We start from the raw sequence: 17,133 nt of genomic DNA on the forward strand, positions 1-17,133 counted from the left end.
TCACCAGAAGGATGGACCAGCTGATTATCCTGGCTCCTTTCTGACCTATACTTTGCTGTAATTTTCTGAGTCGGATCACTAAGTCAGCTATCTGTCCAGATAGCACATTTTATCTAAGTGCCTCTAACACATTTCAAACCATAAGTGTCATAGTAGTCTTGAGATACGGATCTTATGCTGTCTTGATTTAAGTGATGTTATCAGCAGGGTAAAACATCAGCAAGACCATAACAAAACACCCTCTGGCTGTCAGACCTCATCTTCCCCTTTAAAGATTAAACTGTACTTCATTGACAGTTGGGTTACTGAAGGGCAATTTGAAATACATTTAACGTGAGGAATGGCTAGTTTAGAGTAAGTGGAGGAGATGATTAAAAAGTAAGGCTAATCTCTGCTGTATCATCTATCAGGAATTCTGGATGTGAGATTAATTTGGTTCCTTTAGACATGCATATGTTAATACACAGTTATACTGTGGCTAGAAGGAGCATGATTTTGGCACTGACAAATGTACAAAACATTTAAAAATAAATCTTGAGGAGAACTTGCAAATTCAGTAGTTGATAAGTAGCAGCAGATGCTGCTTTGCACTAGGCTGATATTGTTGTACAGATACTGTTAAAGCATTGGTAACACAAGTGTACAAAAATGAACAGGCTTAATTAATATAGCAGAAAATGCAGTTTTACTTGTTAGTTTTATGGTATGTACTTGTATTTTTGAATTGGGAAAACAAAGTAGGTGGTGGTTTTGGCATGTTAATAATGAGTTTCAGGCCTGGATAATTTACTATTAAAAACTTTAAGGAATGGATAGATACCTGTTTGTAAAATTGAAGTGTTTTCTCCAGAGAGAGAAATTTTATTTAGAATACCAAGCACTTTGCATTGAGTTAATGAACATCTTGTAACATTTACCTTTGGAGCTGTCTAGTCTACATCTTGATGTTGCTTTCCAGTAACTTTCAGTTTCTGTGTTTATGGTCCAGTTGTATATGTTAGATGCTTCAGAAAGTTTGCATTCTAGAGGAAGAAAACTTTATCTCCTATGTTTGGTAAACTTCACTTGGAGTTGTTTTGCTTTCTGTTTATAAGGAATTAATGGATCATATTTATGTATTCCTTTACAGTGTGGTTTTTAGGGAATTTAGCCAATACTTGTTAGTAAAACTTGAAAATTTCCATCTTTCTAACAAACTTCTTCATTACTGTAGTCATCAGAAGTGATTTTAAGTGTTATGACTCTGATCTGCTGTAGTAGTCTTTGCTAACAAACTTCTGGCTGTTCACCTCTCAGAATTTCTTTCGCATCTTTAGCTTCAGTTTCACCTCCTCTTTTGTGCTTTTCTTGAGGGTGAAAGTGCCACTTGCATATGTTTGTATAGTAACTTGTCTTGTATTCCAGGAGAGGGTTTTCTACTGGAAGCTGGCTGAAATTGGAAATGTCTTTTTTAATTTCCAGTTGGACCTGCTAACTGTAAACGCCTTGTTGTGATACCTTATTAAACCCACCCTACTGTAGCAACTTATGGAATGGTTTGATTTTGTTTTTCAAATGTGCTAAAACATTGCATGTATGGTTTTATGGGTAATTCTAATGTGAGTGATAGAGGTGACTCATTGAAGAATCAATGTGATTTAAGAACTTGGAAAAAAATTGCCGATAGAACATAGATTAATCATCTGTATTTGTGATACAAGGGGTAATACTGAACCACATTGCATTAACAGGAAAACAGAACTGCTGTAGTCTTGCTAAATTGTCACTTTGTACAAGATCATAGCAAGTGGGAGAGATTGGCTTTCTCAAGATGATATAAAAGTTGGAATTTCTTTTTGTGGGAGCTTATAAATAAATGGAGACTGGCTTGACTCCAGAGAAACGTTTAGCTCACAAGAACTTTCCATAGACATTTAAATCAAGTATTTCATGTTTGTGAAGCTGATAGAAACATTTTAAAAGTTCATAAAGAAGAAACGTTCCACAATGTTTTGCCTAATTCATAACTTTGTCTGGAAATGAGGTGTGTGCATATGTACGTGCCTTTGGCTTCACAGACATTTGTTTCAAAGCACATAATAAAATTAGGAAGTTTGTAGAAAGCTCCTGGGATAAAGAAGCTGCATGTCTTAAAGGCAGACTCCCTGCCTCAGAATCCATGAGCACATGGATTGTGTAAAACAATGACGAGCAATGTTTGAGGAGAAATATCTATAAGCATGCGTGCAATCATCATCCTTATGATAAAGAAATGGCCAAGGGCTGTAAAAAGGATGTTGGTCTGTAGGAGTTGTAACCCTTTCTTCATCTGTAACCCATGCTGTAACATCCCACAATCCTGTGGGGATTTAGCTGTGTCCCGGGGTCCAGGGCTCTGGATTCTGGGTTGTGCCCAGCTGTGTGTACCTTGGCTCATGCTGTTGGGAAGGAGCTGTGAGACAGTCTGCAGGAAAACAGGAATGGTCAAATTGCAGGTAGGATTGTTAGTAGCTCAAGGATTCCACAGGTAAATACCAATGTGGAACATTTAAAAGCCTAAACTGGAAAAGCAGGGATCAGGTTGGGGCAGTAATTGTTGAGTTATCAGGTCAAGATTTAAATGCTGATGAAGCTGGTGGAAGATGGTGGCTCAGCAATACTCAAGGATCAGTCTCAGAACCACAAAGGCTGATCCTTCCCAGCTGTCACCCAGTCTAGCTTTATTGGGGTGAGGAACATACTAATATTTAGTATCACATCCTCAGCTTAGTGTATTAACCATTAATTGGTTTACATGTTAAAGTTTGTACATCTTGCAAACAGCTTTTCTCTGGCCTCTCAGGTAAGCGTGCCAGAACATAGTGACTCAAGGGGTAGTAAAGTATAATTCAAGAGATACATCAGTAGTAATTGTAAGGTTTTGGTTTTGCCCCCTCGTCCCCAGAATAAATAAAATTCAATGAGTTAAGTTGCTGTTAAGAGTGCTGTCTTAGGCTTGTTCCTGTCCTTAGAGATATCTCCTTCAGTCATGGTATTGTAAACTCAAGCTGGTTCTAATGTTACTGGTGCTTGAAGAAATTATGGAGTGTGACTTCCTCAATGCAGCAAAGCATCAGCTGTCAGGCTAGTAACATGTCTCCTGTCAAGTCACCTTTTGCCTGTAACTTTCTTCTGTGGCATGACAAAAATGTGCTCACTACATCTGTCCTATTCAGTGAATCAGAGCCTGCTGACATGGAATGCCTGCGCTCCATGCAGCCTGGCTGAAAATCTCTTACCTCTGGCTTCTGGCTGTTTTAATTGTACTAAATGGCTTCTTGATAAGTGAGTTTGTACAGGGCTGGCTTCTCATCAGTTATTTGCTTAATCTCTACTGTTATTTCAAGGCACTTATGCCATCCTTTCTGAAGTGTTTCAAGTACTCTTCAGAAGGTTACCATGCAATATTCAATCCTAGCTATCTGTGTCTATGCTACTCTTTCTAAAGAAATACTATGTCTCCCTATGGGAGACATTACTGTGGGGATCTGTTACAGACCGCCTGATCAAGGAGAGCCTGCGGATGAAGCACTCCACATACAGATAGGAAAAGCCTCACACTCACAGGCCCTTGTTCTCATGGGTGACTTCAACCACCCTGACATCTGTTGGAAGGACGGTGTGGGCCGGCACAACCAATCCAGGTTCCTCGATTGTGTAGAAGACAACTTCCTTCTGCAAGTAATAGAGGAGCCGACAAGGAGAGGTGCCATGCTTGACCTCATGCTCACCAACAGGGAAGGGCTTGTTGGAAATGTGACTCTCCAGGGCAGCCTTGGATGCAGCGATCATGAGATGGTCGAATTTGAGGTCCTCAGGACAGTGAGAAGAGCGTGCAGCAAGCTCACTGCCCTGGACTTCAAAAGAGCAGACTTTGGCCTCTTCAGGAACCTGCTTAGGAAGGTTCCATGGGATGCAGCCCTAGAGGGCAGGGGGGACCAAGACAGGTTGATATTCAGGGATCACCTGCTGCAAGCTCAGGAGTGTTGCATCCCAACCAGAAGGAAGTGCGGCAGGAGGGCCAGAAGACCTCCTTGGATGGATAAGGAGCTCCTGAGGAAAATTCAGTTGAAAAAAGAGGCTTATAATAAGTGGAAGCAAGGACAGGCGGCATGGGAAGAGTACAGGGATGTTGTCCGGGAAGCTAGGGACCAAGTTAGGAAAGCTAAGGCCCAGTTAGAATTAAACTTAGCTAGAGGTATTAAAGATAACAGGAAGGGATTCTACAGGTACATAGCAAATAAAAAACAGACTAGGGAGAATGTAAGACCCCTCAGGAAGCTCTTGGGAGAACTGGCTACACAGGATTTGGAGAAGGCTGAGGTTCTGAATGACTTCTTTGCTTCGGTCTTCACTGCCAAAGGCTCTGACTGCACCACCCAAGTCTTGGAAGGCAGATGCGGGGACTGTGAGAATGAAGATCTTGCACCCACTGTAGGAGAGGATCTGGTTCAAGACCATCTTAAGAATCTGAATGTGCACAAGTCCATGGGACCTGATGAAGTCCATCTGCGGCTCCTGAAGGAGCTGGCAAATGAAGTTGCAAAGCCACTGGCCATCATATTTGAGAAATCATGGCAGACAGGTGAAGTTCCTGATGACCCCTCAGTTCAAGAAGGACAGGGAGCTGCTGGAGAGAGTCCAGCGCAGGGCAACAAAGATGATTAAGGGAGTGGAACATCTCCCTTATGAGGAAAGACTGAGGGAGCTGGGTCTCTATAGTTTGGAGAAGAGGAGACTGAGGGGTGACCTTATCAGTGTCTATAAATATATAAAGGGGGAGTGTCACGAGGACGGAGCCAGGCTCTACTCAGTGGCAAACAATGATAGGACAAGGGGTAATGGGTACAAACTGGACCACAAGAGGTTCCACTTAAACTTGAGAAGAAACTTCTTCTCAGTGAGGGTGACGGAACACTGGAACAGGCTGCCCAGGGAGGTTGTGGAGTCTCCTTCCCTGGAGACATTCAAAACCCGCCTGGACGCATTCCTGTGTAACATTATCTAGGTGTTCCTGCTCCGGCAGGGGGATTGGACTAGATGATCTTTCGAGGTCCCTTCCAATCTCTAACATACTGTGATACTGTGATACTGTGACTGGAAAAAGGGAAATATAACCCCCATTTTCAAGAAGGGGAAAATGAATGACCCGGGGAATTACAGAGCAGTCAGTCTCGCCTCCGTGCCTGGCAAAATCTCGGAGCAGATTCTCCTGGAAGGCGTGCTAAGGCACCTGAAAATCAACAAGGTGCTTGGTGACAGCCAGCATGGCTTCACTAAGGGGAAATCCTGCCTGACCAATGTGGTGGCCTTCTATGATGGGGCTACAGAACTGATGGACAGGGGTAGAGCAGTGGATGTCATCTACCTGGGCTTGTGCAAAGCATTTGACACTGTCTCACACGACATCTTTGTCTCTAAATTGGAGAGACATCAATTTGATGGATGGACCACTCGGTGGATGAAGAACTGGCTGGATGGCCGCACGCAAAGAGTTGTGGTCAATGGCTCAATGTCCGGCTGGAGACCAGTAACGAGTGGTGTCCCTCAGGGATCGGTGTTGGGACCGGTCTTGTTTAACATCTTCATCACTGACATGGACAGTGGGATTGAGTGCGCCCTCAGCAAGTTTGCCGATGACACCAAGCTGTGTGGTTCGGTTGATACGCTGGAGGGAAGGAATGCCATCCAGAGGGGCCTCGACACGCTTGTGAGGTGGGCTGATGCCAACCTCATGAAGTTTAACCATGCCAAGTGCAAGGTCCTACACCTGGGTCGGAGCAATCCCAGGCACAGCTACAGGTTGGGCAGAGAAGAGATTCAGAGCAGCCCTGTGAGGACTTGGGGGTGTTGGTTGATGAGAAATGAACATGAGCCAGCTTCAGTGTGCCGTCAAAAGCAGCCCAGAAAGCCAACCGTAATCCGTGGCAGCATCAAAAGGAGCGTGACCAGCAGGTTGAAGGAGGTGATCCTGCCCCTCTACTCTGCTCTTGTGAGACCTCACCTGAAGTATTGTGTGCAGTTCTGGTGTCCTCAGCATAAGAAGGACATGGAACTGTTGGAACAAGTCCAGAGAGGGGCCACGAGGATGATCAGGGGACTGGAGCACCTCCGGTATGAAGACAGGCTGAGACTGTTCAGCCTGGAGAAGAGGTGGCTGCGTGGAGACCTCAGAGCAGCCTTCCAGTGTCGGAAAGGAGGCCTATAGGCATGCTGGAGAGGGACTCTTCATTAGAGACTGTAGTAACAGGACAAGGGGTAACGGGTTAAAACTTAAACAGGGGAAGTTTAGGTTGGATATAAGAAGGAAATTCTTTCCTGTAAGGGTGGTGAGGCACTGGAATGGGTTGCCCAAGGAGGTTGTGAATGCTCCATCCCTGGCAGTGTTCAAGGCCAGTTTGGACGAGGCCTTGGGTGATATGAATTAATGTAGGGTGTCCCTGCCCATGGCAGGGGGTTGGAACTAGATGATGTTAAGGTCCTTTCCAACCCTAACGATTCTATGATTCTATGATTGATACATTGTCACAACATGCCTCCTGTGTTGCTGTTGTCTTCCTTAAGCATCTCAAAGAGGAAGTACCAGGTGACAAGATTCTTGGGGTAGGCTCAATATAGCCACTCTAAATACTGAAGATAAGCAAAATATGGCAGTCATTTACATAGTGTACCATAAGTCTTTGGAAGGAGATACAGCTTTCATACCAACATTGGTGGGATTAGGATTTTGATCTTTCTTTGTCTTCAGACACTGAAATGATGTGATCACACAGCATAAACAAAGCTCGTAAATCGTGTCTAGGTCATGAGTCAAAATTGATAAGTCTTGGAAATGCAGAACTGTACCTTTCTTTTTTTTCACCTTCCCTATTTCTTTAGCTCCTACCCTTTTCTGTAATAAGAAAATATTTATCCTGTTTTCTTATTTTTATCCCATACAATGTGGACTTAAATTTACTTGGATTCGAATTATACATTTATCTCTGCTAGGATACCCAGATGTCCACAGAAATCCTTGGCACTTTTGGGGTGGGTACATGCAGCACATTGCAGAGCTGGAACTTGACTTTGAAAGGAACATGACAGAGTTTAATAAAAGTTAAAAATGAAAGTAAGAATGATTTAGGCTTCTTCTTGAATGATGAGTGACCCATGATTAGTTACGTGCTTCTTTTTAAAGAGACTGTTTAAGTAGCATTACCACCTATTAAAATGAATGTGCCAGCTTTAAATTCATAATCAATTATACTTTTTATAGTTGTCTTCTCTGAGGAAGAGAGAGAGCAGCTGAGAAAGTTCACAAATAAATCTTACCTTCTGGATAAAAGAAGCCGTCATCATGTGTATCTTGGTTTAATTGATATCCTTCTGGCCTATTGCTATGAAGTCCGTGTCAACGAAGGAGACAAGAATGTAAGTCAAAAGTTTCAGGAAGTTACTGCTGGACCCTTTGCTGTCATTTAGACAACTTACCTTTTAAAGTGAATTTACTTCCAAGCATTAAAAATATGTAATTAAGTTAAAATGAAAGATTTTACATCTCTAGCTATTGGGATGCATGTGGGGATTATTATGATTTCTCAAGACTTCTGCTCTTCTGGAGCAGCATTTTAGCTGTAGAAGAGAACTGCAGTTGCAGGAGACTCCAGACAATTGTTTGTTTCTGATTTGTGTTATATTGTGATATGTCTTGATTTATGTAAATTTAGATTCACAAAATAATTACTCTTCTACATTGATCGTTCTTCCTTCTGTGGTTTGGACAGTTCCATAATAGAGAATTACAACATAATAGGTATTATTACAAACAGGTATGTGTAATAATACCACTAGTGATTTGGATTCTGAGAGAGTATGGGAAATCATTGTCTGTAAGACTAAACCTATGCATTAGGCTACCATTGTATGCCTTTTAAAAAAGTGATTTTTCCAAGAGTTACTTTGTTTAGTGGGTACCTTGTTTTAAGCTTATGCACAAAGCATGAAAGGTGTTTCCTGGGGCATTCTGGAAACCAGAGTGAGGCATTTAAAACTTTCAAAATTGACACACATAAAAGAAATAATAATAATAAAATGCTAATGCAGAGTATTCTTTTTCTGGTGTTCAAACACTCAGGGAGGTAGGAAGGCATGTTTCCATTTTCAGGATTCTGGTGTTTGCCTGTCTCTTCCACAAGCAGCAGCCAGCTTTACTTTATGTTCTGTATCCTAGGCTTTGTACAGGATATTAAGAATTAAGAAAAGAGTGGAAGTTTAGGATGGATTCCATGCTGTGCTGTGGACAGCTTGCTTTTTTGAAATGGACTCACTTCCCAGATACGGCTTTGTGTCTGGCATCTCCTCTGCTGATATTAACCAATACAGTGTTTTCTCAAATGCTTTTAATCAAAATATTAGAACATATAATCCAAACCATTCTGTCTTAATCAGTCTCGCATGTGAGGCATGGATTTTAGAATGGCAGAAATGTCCAGACCTGTTTATTCAACAGGATAATCTGGGATGGTTGTATTGTGTGTTAGTGTTGCACAGAACCACAAATATGCAAGGAACACAATTGTACCATCCTTTAGTGACCTTTGCAATGACTGCATGGTATATGTGGAAAACACACTGTAGTCTTTTTTCCTCTTCTGTTTTTTTTATACACACCGCTCCAAGATCTTCAGGCCATACAAATCTTTACTAGAGCCAGGCATTCCTGGCTTTTTGCCATAATCATCCCACTAGACCGCACTACCACACAAATACTGTGAGTCTGTAATGACATTTTACATGTACTGCTGGCTTTAGTAGCCTCTTTGAAAGCCAGAGTCTTGAGCTGTTTTCACGAAACAAGGCGTTTGAGCTTGAGCTTTCTTGAATCAAGTTTGTTGCTTGGTGAAAAAGGACAGAATTCCACTGAAAAACTGTTTTTTCTGTGGTTGCTCTTGTATTTAAAAGGCTTTCTGCATAGGCTAGATATTCCCAATACGGAAACCAATTCGGTTATTTAACATCTGCATTGCAATATAATTTTTAATGCTGTCCTGTGGCCATTTCAATGCACGTAAAATAATTGCTGCTTCATACTCACAAAGGTTCTTAAATTGCTGCCAGAATGTTACCTTAAATAGTTTGCCAGCAGTCTTGAATGTTGAATTAGATAACACTTGTTTTAAGGTCTCCTCTTAAAATCAGGTTGAATCGTCTTGGAACATAAGGAAACTGAGTGCAACATTGTGCTGGCTGGAGGTAAGTTAAAACTTCAGTTTTGCATTACCTGCTTGCTGTATTATTTGGTTTTGGTAGTGGATGTTGCTTCTGTGGAAAGCTTACTCTTTCAATATGAAGATGAATTAAGTATATGTCCTCTTTTTAATAAATGTTATGGGAAATAGATTGTGACTTCTGGGCTTCCAGCTACTACCACCCTCCCCAGGCTGGCATATGATCTCTCATCTGTCTGGGAATGGGCCGCCTTCTGGCCCATTCTGGAAAAGCTGAGGATAGGCACTACAGAAAAGCTGCTTGTCTACACACTGTCCTGAGCTCCTGGGCTTGATTCATAAGTTCTGACCTTTATTTAGGAAGTAACTGTAATTAATCTTCACATACGCATATGCAACTCCATGCTTAGGGCAACAAAATAGAGCTACCTAGCTCCTTGATCAGAAGTCACAGATACCTTCCTATTTAATCATCAAAAGCATGTTAAAATAGAAAGGGCATATGAAGGGCATAAAAAGCAGAGAATGTAATTTCTTAGTGTTTGTGTGTCCTGTAAGTCTTACCTCAGATACATGTTTTAATAACTTTTAAAGATGACAGGCCCTGATAAAGCAGCTTATTGTTCACTTCTGGGTTTTTCAACTGCTGAACTCTTCTTCAGCCTTCCTAGTTCATTATTCTGCATTTCTAGCTCGCTCTTTTTCTTGCCTGCAAATGAGGCACCTTCTGGCTTCTTCTCAGTTCTGCTGTGTGGCTTCAGAATATGTTGGGAGAGCAGAACTGGGAAGCCCAGACATAAATGGAAAACCAATGATAGGAAAAGCTCTTACAACTCAATCAAAAGGTGACTGGTGGTTCTTTTTCTTCTCACCTGTCATGGAGAAGGTGAATTCCAAATCCCATATTCTTGTAGCAAGAAAACTTCAGTTCTGTGGTTGCAGAGCTTTTGTCTCAGGGTTTAATGATTGTGTGATCTTTCAAATGCTGAATACTTTTGTGTCAGGTTTCTTGCAGTTGGTGGTCGTGTGTTGCTTTAACTTGCCCCCTTCTTTGCAGCGTTATTGCCACATTCCTATTTGTTTAGCTGCTGTTAGCCCTTTGAAACCAACATAGACTAGAGGAAACAAACTGAGTTCTGTTCTTTGCGCTTTCACATTGTTTACTGAAAGCACACAAGCCTGTATCATTAAGTTGTTATGGTCCTGGAAGTGGAAGGGACTTAACCTGGTCTGTAATCCACTGTTTCTTACAATGGCAGTAAGCTAGAAAGGACTGTCCCATCTTCATTCCTAAAATTACTGAGCCCAGTATCAGTTTGCAGGATGAAAAGTGAAATTTGACAGGATTTTTTGGGTTCAGTTCTTCAAAGGTTTCTTGTAGTGGCAAATGTTACATTCAGTGCTATGGTTTTCTAGATCTGTTTTAATTTGTTTCCATTGAAAGTTCTGTCTTGAATCCTGAATTCTTTTCATATCCATGTCCGAACATAGTGAAGGAGCTTTCTGCATGTGCTTATCCTATAATATATAAGTTCTTAGTGCAGTCTGTGCCAACAGTATATTTCACACCCAGAAAATTCAGTCTCCTGGCACCAAGCTGTTAATAACTATATCTGTTCTACAAGCCATGTAGAGGCGGGTGTTTTCATCAATCTGTAAACAAAATTGCCTCAGCTATGGTTTGATTGAACTGACTGCCATTTTGCTGTGTGTGACATGTACACACCTTAGAGTCTAAATATTAAATAAGAAAACATAAATTATTTAAATGCTTACCGGTGCTCCATTAAAATGAAAAATGGGTTGAGGTAGTTCTAGAATGCAAAAAAAGTGCTGGCTGTCAGCAAAGCATTTTTATTAATTTGAATAAATTGAGAGTTTGAGATGAAATAGGTGTTTTGATTTGCATTCATAAATGGAATATTTTGTCTTGAAAAGTGAAAGCTGGAAAGGAAATCACTCTCTTAAGTTAATGCCTCTGGCCTGAGTAAATTTGAGGTCTTCCTCACTTGTGAAGAAGGACAGTGAACTGCTTTCCCTGAGCAGGTATATTTATCCCTGTCTCACATATCTGTAATTTCCCGAAAGACGAAGTCATGTATCATTTTTAAAGATCTTACATGTACACATGTATTTTGTTAATATCATGTGGTTTTAATTTTTCCTTATTCTTAAAAGGCTTTTTATAGTTCCCCCTTAATATATGTAATAATGTGGGACAGATGTAATATATTGCTTTAATCTAAAGGATGGCAAAGTCTTGAGTTAGGTGTTTTATTCTAACATTCTCTAAATTCTTTTTTTAGTTCAAAACCATTAAAATGTATAGGACTTCAGTTAACCTGCCATGCAAACTAAATGTGCAGTGTCTTGTTTCTATTTAACATGTTGGTTTCCATAGCTATTGAAATACACATTTTTAGATGAATAACATAGTCAAATGTGCTCTTATTCTGCTATGATATTTTTCCTTAAAGGAAAACAAACAAACAAAGACCTTTGTATAGGAAAGCACACAGACTAATTCAGATTTTTCACTGATATACACAGAGATTCACTAACATTCATGATGTCCTGGTATCTTTCGGAAGAAGAGTGCTGTGCTATCCCCTATACAGACATTTTGAATTGGTGACATGTGCCTTCAGTGATACAGTCATGATACTGCAACTAGGTAAGTTTTTTAGGGATTGGAAGTGATGCTGCATAGACACATTCGGTTTATGTCTGGGGTTTCTAATGATTTCTTCTAATCCTTTGGCCAGTTTCACCCACACTTGATAGATAGTGACATTTCTGGACATCTTGTGGTTTTGTGAAAATGGGGCTAGGGAGAGAACAAAATTAGTGTCCTTAGCAGGGAAAAGCCCCTGAAGCAACTCATTTATTAGCCAGCAGATAATGCATGCACTTGTGGGGTAAACTCAGATGTATTATTCATGCCAGAAAATATTATGAATGAAAGATACAAATAAATTTCATTAATCATCTTTAGAAAAATCTTTGATCCAATCTTGTATTTTGAGAAATCAAGATTGTTGAACCGTGTTTTGTAAAGCTTTACTGAAAGGGTCTTAAAAGTATTTTTCTCTATACTGTATTTGTCTGTAAAGAGATTTTTTTCTGTTGGACATGACCATTTTAATGAAGCTTTTGTTATGGTAGGTTGGATGCTATAAATTTTTTAGACCCTATTCTAAAGGTGTCTTAAGTTTTTATTTCAAAGCAGGGTCTCTTACAGGTATAGCAGCAATCACTGTGTTTTCTGTTGTTCTTTGTGTTCTTTAATTACCTGACTGAAACAGTGTTGAAAAAATTGGAAGGATTTCTGATAACTTCCATGATTTGTCTCCTAAGGGATGTTTGTAAAGCATCGTCTTCATTTATTCCAGCTGTTCTGTTTGCTTAAGGTCTCCTCATCATGGTTTTGTAGTTGCAAATCTGGGCAGCTTCTCTGCATAACTTAATGTTTGAAGAAATACTGTTTTAATTTAACCCTTGTCAGTGATGATGAGATTTTGACAGAAAGAAAGCTTACCCTCGTGTGGACTTCCTGCTCTCTTTGCCGGTCTCTTTTTCTAGAATTAGATCTTCTCTTGGTTTGTGGGTTTTGTTTTTTTGTTGTTTAACTGAGCCAGTCCATTAACTCTTCTCCTTTTTCCTGTTCAAGGTAGCTATTAGCATTTGTAATTCCTAAACTTTTCTGTGCATGTGCAATACAGAATCACACATTTAAGAGCAAGAGGTGGATTTGTAATTCATGTTCAATGTTATAGCTCCTTGTAGGAATAAGGGAAAATGGTTGAGATGACTCTGTGCAAGTCCAGTGGTAGTTTGGGAAGAGCAGAGATCCATTTTTATCAGCATAAAAACTTGTTCTTTTAGCACTTCCTATATAATTTTTCTCTTTTAGAAGCAGAGGCCAAAATCTGACCTGCATATGTTATCTTAGTTCTCTGCTTGTTACTAGGAAAGTAACAGCTGAGTAGAGTTTTCATTAAAAAAAACACCAAGCAGTGAATGCCATGAAAACCATTCTATTGCAAAATAAATAAATAAAAATAATAATGGAAATTTAATTTAAAACTGAAGAATAAGAAGCTGACTGCACACTATGTAGCTTTGTTTTGTTTCACATTCAGGAGTGGAGCTGTCACCTTAATGACTGCAAATTATCCTTTCAGCAGTGACATTTATTTATATATTCCCTGTTTATCTGAGACAGCTTTCATGTAACAGAACAGGTTTTCAAATCTATGGTTATTCCAGCTTCAGTTGTGCAGTTGTACACAGCCATGTTTTATCTTGGGTTGTTAAAGTGACTTGCAACTTTTCTATTTATTACTACTTTCAAATAAAAGCATTAAGTGCTAGGTATATATATTACTTTTTGGACAGCAAAATCACTCAGAACCAGCTCTTCGGTTTGTTTTCAATGCTTTTGAGTTGCAGGATTAAAACAAACGAACCAGAAAAACTTAAGCAAACGAAAAAAACCCTGCAATCAAAACACAACTGCCAAAAACTATTGATGATTCAAAGTACCATTTACATTGTAACAGTCAGGTAGTGAAGTTCGAAGGGGAAGATGTATCTCTCCCTCTTCACTTATCTCCGCTGGCTTATACTGCTGTTCATAACTGGAAAAAAAATGAAATTCTGATAGCAAAACAGAAATACAGAGCTGTCAGCCTTTTAGATCTTTTTCTGAAGAAGAGAGTACATGAGAGGTAAGCTGTTTGCATTTCTTTTAATGCTACGATGGAAAACAGTGAATGGATGAGTGAACATTCAATGATCCAACAAAATACTTGCAGCAGTTGGGTGAGGGAGGTGGCGTCTACAGCACTCTGTCAGGTTTCCTCATTCATCCTCCTACGCTGGACGTGTGGCTGATGTTGCCTCCTTACCCTATGCTTCCAAAGCATAGTGGCCCAGTAGTGATTGTCATCATGGTCTCCTGGTGTCACTCATGATGGTCTTGCTCCAACAGCAAAGTCCCCGTCTTCTCTGGAGGAGTATCTTTTTATGCTCACTCATTCTTTGGTGGGACAGGAGATAGGCTAGCCTTGTTTTTTCTGGCTTCAGTGATTTGCACTAAAATCACTGCCATAAGCTTTAGAAGAAATTCAGCTTTATTTAGCTGATGGTTTAAATGCTTTAGAAGCAGTGGATGAAATTAAGAAATGCAGCAGGTTTGGCTTTGTTCTGTCTCTGTGCTGTGCTGGTTTATTGGGAAACAGTCTAGATGTTTCTTCCTTCAAACTTCACCGGAAATTGAGCCATGCTTTTGAGGAATTTCTGTTTTTACAAAATCCTTTGCAAAACCCTCTTTTATAAAACCCTCTTTGTTTGCTGGAAATGATGTCTACCCAGTTTGGCACTGTATTGCAATATATTTCTGATGAACATGAAAAATGACTGTCAAAAAACAGATAATCAGTTAAATACTAACACAAAACTATTCCTCCTTGTATAGATGCAGGAGAATGGTGTTTACCTTAAGGGGAGAATTGGTTTGAGTTGACGCAAGCCGCATCTTGACTTGAGGTTTCTTTCAGGATGTTGGTAGCAGAAGCTGGGACATAGGGTAATACAGTGCTTTAATAATAATATGCACAGTAAACTAATTTATTTTAAAGTACAAAGTACTTTTGGGACTGAATTGTTATGCCTCAAGTTATGTGACTTGGCTTTAAAAATCTTAGAGCTGTGTTGGTGGATTGCTTTCAAGGTGCAGAATACTGCATTTTTGAGCTATTAAGGATCCTTACGTGTGGTTGAAACACTTTATTTTGAATAAATACTTCCTGCCAAAGTGTTAATTGTAAATTGAATGCATTAAGCTGATGAATGTTGAGGTCTTCAGCAGATATTTTCATAGGCCATTTTAGTGATATGTAATACTTAAAATACTTCAGCAATAGTGTTCAAAATTCAGCAGTTATCTACTGTACTTAACCTGTTCTTTGGATAGGATTAATAAAGGAAAAGAAATGCAGTGGTACATCCAGCTACAATGCTGTTTGCAACACAATGTGCATACTGCATTTGACAGCTGACTAACAGAGCTTTGTCAGGTACGTCTTTATGCAAATACTTGGAACCCTTTTTATAAAGAGCTGTAATAAGTGATGTGGGTTGGTTCTGTCTGTATTTACTGATACTGTAACCATTGCATAATACTGATTTTGAAGTGATTGTCCATGAGCCAGTAATGAAGAGAACTTCTTTGCGCTTTTTTTCTGTGACATAAAAGTTGCTTTGCTTCTTTCCATGCAGAAGTTAATACTAAAAGATTTTTAGATTGTACGATTTCCCTATTAGAAACAGTACTATTGCTTCACTGGGGTAAGTTATTACCAGGACATTTCCATTTAAAAGTCAGTGAGTGCTTTTCCTCTTGGTTTTAAGAATGCTGCTGTTCTCTTTTTATTGAGACAATAAAGTTCATTTTTCTCTTTTTAGATAAATGCTCTTCCTTCTTGAAAACATGGAAGAACATAGGGAAGTCTCCAGGAAAAATAACTTGCTGTAAAATAGAATGATGGAGCTATTAATTTCCTTTGCTTCCCATTATTCAGTATGAAAGCTGGTAGAATTTCATGATGATGTAAAATCAGTGTGTTATTTATATCAAATGGCAGAGAGAGCTGGAGTCAAATTATTATTATAGCCTTTTGTGAAGTAGTCTGTGGAAAGAGGACTGGATTTCTGCAACTGTAGAATTAAAGTTGCGGGTTGTTACTTACCAGCTGTTGTAGCGATGAACTCCAGAAGAATCCAGTGATCTGCACAGATCTGCTCTGACTTCTATGATTCTTGCCTTGTCTGATCAGCCTCTTTGCTTCTTTTCCTCTGAAATTGCAACTCATCCTCTCTCCAGCAGGAGTACAACGATTTTTTTAATGGCAGGTAAAGAAAACCACCTTTGTCTCAGAAAAATGATGGGTTAATACTTAGAGTTGATATCCCATCTTGCAATATATTCCAATTGCCAGTTGGTTGTTAACCTCCTTTACCTCTAACACAGATCTTCACAGCAAAAGACAAAACGTATTAGTGTGTTTTAAGTTTTCTGACCCAATTCACTGTATGGTTTCACATGTAGTTGCAGTGGCACATGGTAAAGAGCTGTGGGAAAGAGGGAGGCAAAGGACTGCAAGAAAGAGCACTCAAGCCAATGTAAATAATAATACTACTGACTACATAGCCACAGCCTTAAAGTTAAGACCAGCTGTCTACTGAAGACTGAAGTAGGTAGCCAGACAGAACCTGTGGTACGGAATTTCACAGAAATATGCCAAGAATCATCATCTATGTGTGAGAATATCCTACATAAGGCTTAAATAGTGGTTTTCAGCTCTGATTCTTTTATTCCTGTGGTAAGGAGTTAAATGCAGTTTTGTCTGAGGACGTCTTGTTTATAAGGTGCGTGTACAAGATGCATGTTCTGAAAGCAGAAGTGTAGTAGTTTGCCACAGTTCGTGTGTTTGCCTTGAACAGAAGGTTCCCTTAGTAAGTCTGGCTAGATTTGAAGCCTCTCTGATTAGAGGCCCATTAAACTGCTGTAATCCAAACCTTTAATTTATGAAGTTAGACTACTTTTCATTGAGAATTACTGCGTTAGTCACTGATTTACATTGTTACTTGGCAGGTGAGTAACAGGAGAGGATGTTGGGCTGGCAGCTTGACAGCTAGAACCTTAAAAAATTAGCAAAATTTTCATTCGACATATAATTTATTTTTAAAAGAGCACACTTTTCTTTCAAAATAGTTAAGTTTGACAGGAAGTGCTGGTGATACAATCAAAAGTTCATCAGTTACATTTGGGATTTTATATTCTTTTTCCTGACATTTGTTCAATTGGTCTCTTCCAAACCAGTGGGTTTTTCAGTTCTGTTGG

At 39.7% G+C, this 17,133-nt stretch overlaps 1 protein-coding gene across 4 annotated transcripts in view; it reads left to right on the top strand.

Moving 5' to 3' along the window:
* SHQ1 (SHQ1, H/ACA ribonucleoprotein assembly factor) overlaps positions 1–17,133 on the top strand; it is a 54,840-nt gene that overhangs the window by 13,739 nt on the left and 23,968 nt on the right. For 2 of the 4 annotated variants that reach the window (XM_061455722.1, XM_061455721.1), the window contains exons 8-10: positions 7,277–7,431; positions 9,199–9,252; positions 11,778–11,901. In XM_061455722.1, coding sequence (XP_061311706.1) covers positions 7,277–7,431; positions 9,199–9,252; positions 11,778–11,901 — 333 coding nt within the window. The remainder of the gene's footprint in view (positions 1–7,276; positions 7,432–9,198; positions 9,253–11,777; positions 11,902–17,133) is intronic. The other 2 variants (XR_009743812.1, XM_061455723.1) reach the window with 1 other exon arrangement.

The sequence above is a fragment of the Pezoporus flaviventris genome, unplaced genomic scaffold (assembly GCF_033815535.1).
Source record: "Pezoporus flaviventris isolate CSIRO_AGI_PZ_B2104156 unplaced genomic scaffold, CSIRO_AGI_Pfla_v1 ptg000021l, whole genome shotgun sequence".
In the NCBI taxonomy this organism is placed as follows: Eukaryota; Metazoa; Chordata; class Aves; order Psittaciformes; family Psittacidae; genus Pezoporus; species Pezoporus flaviventris.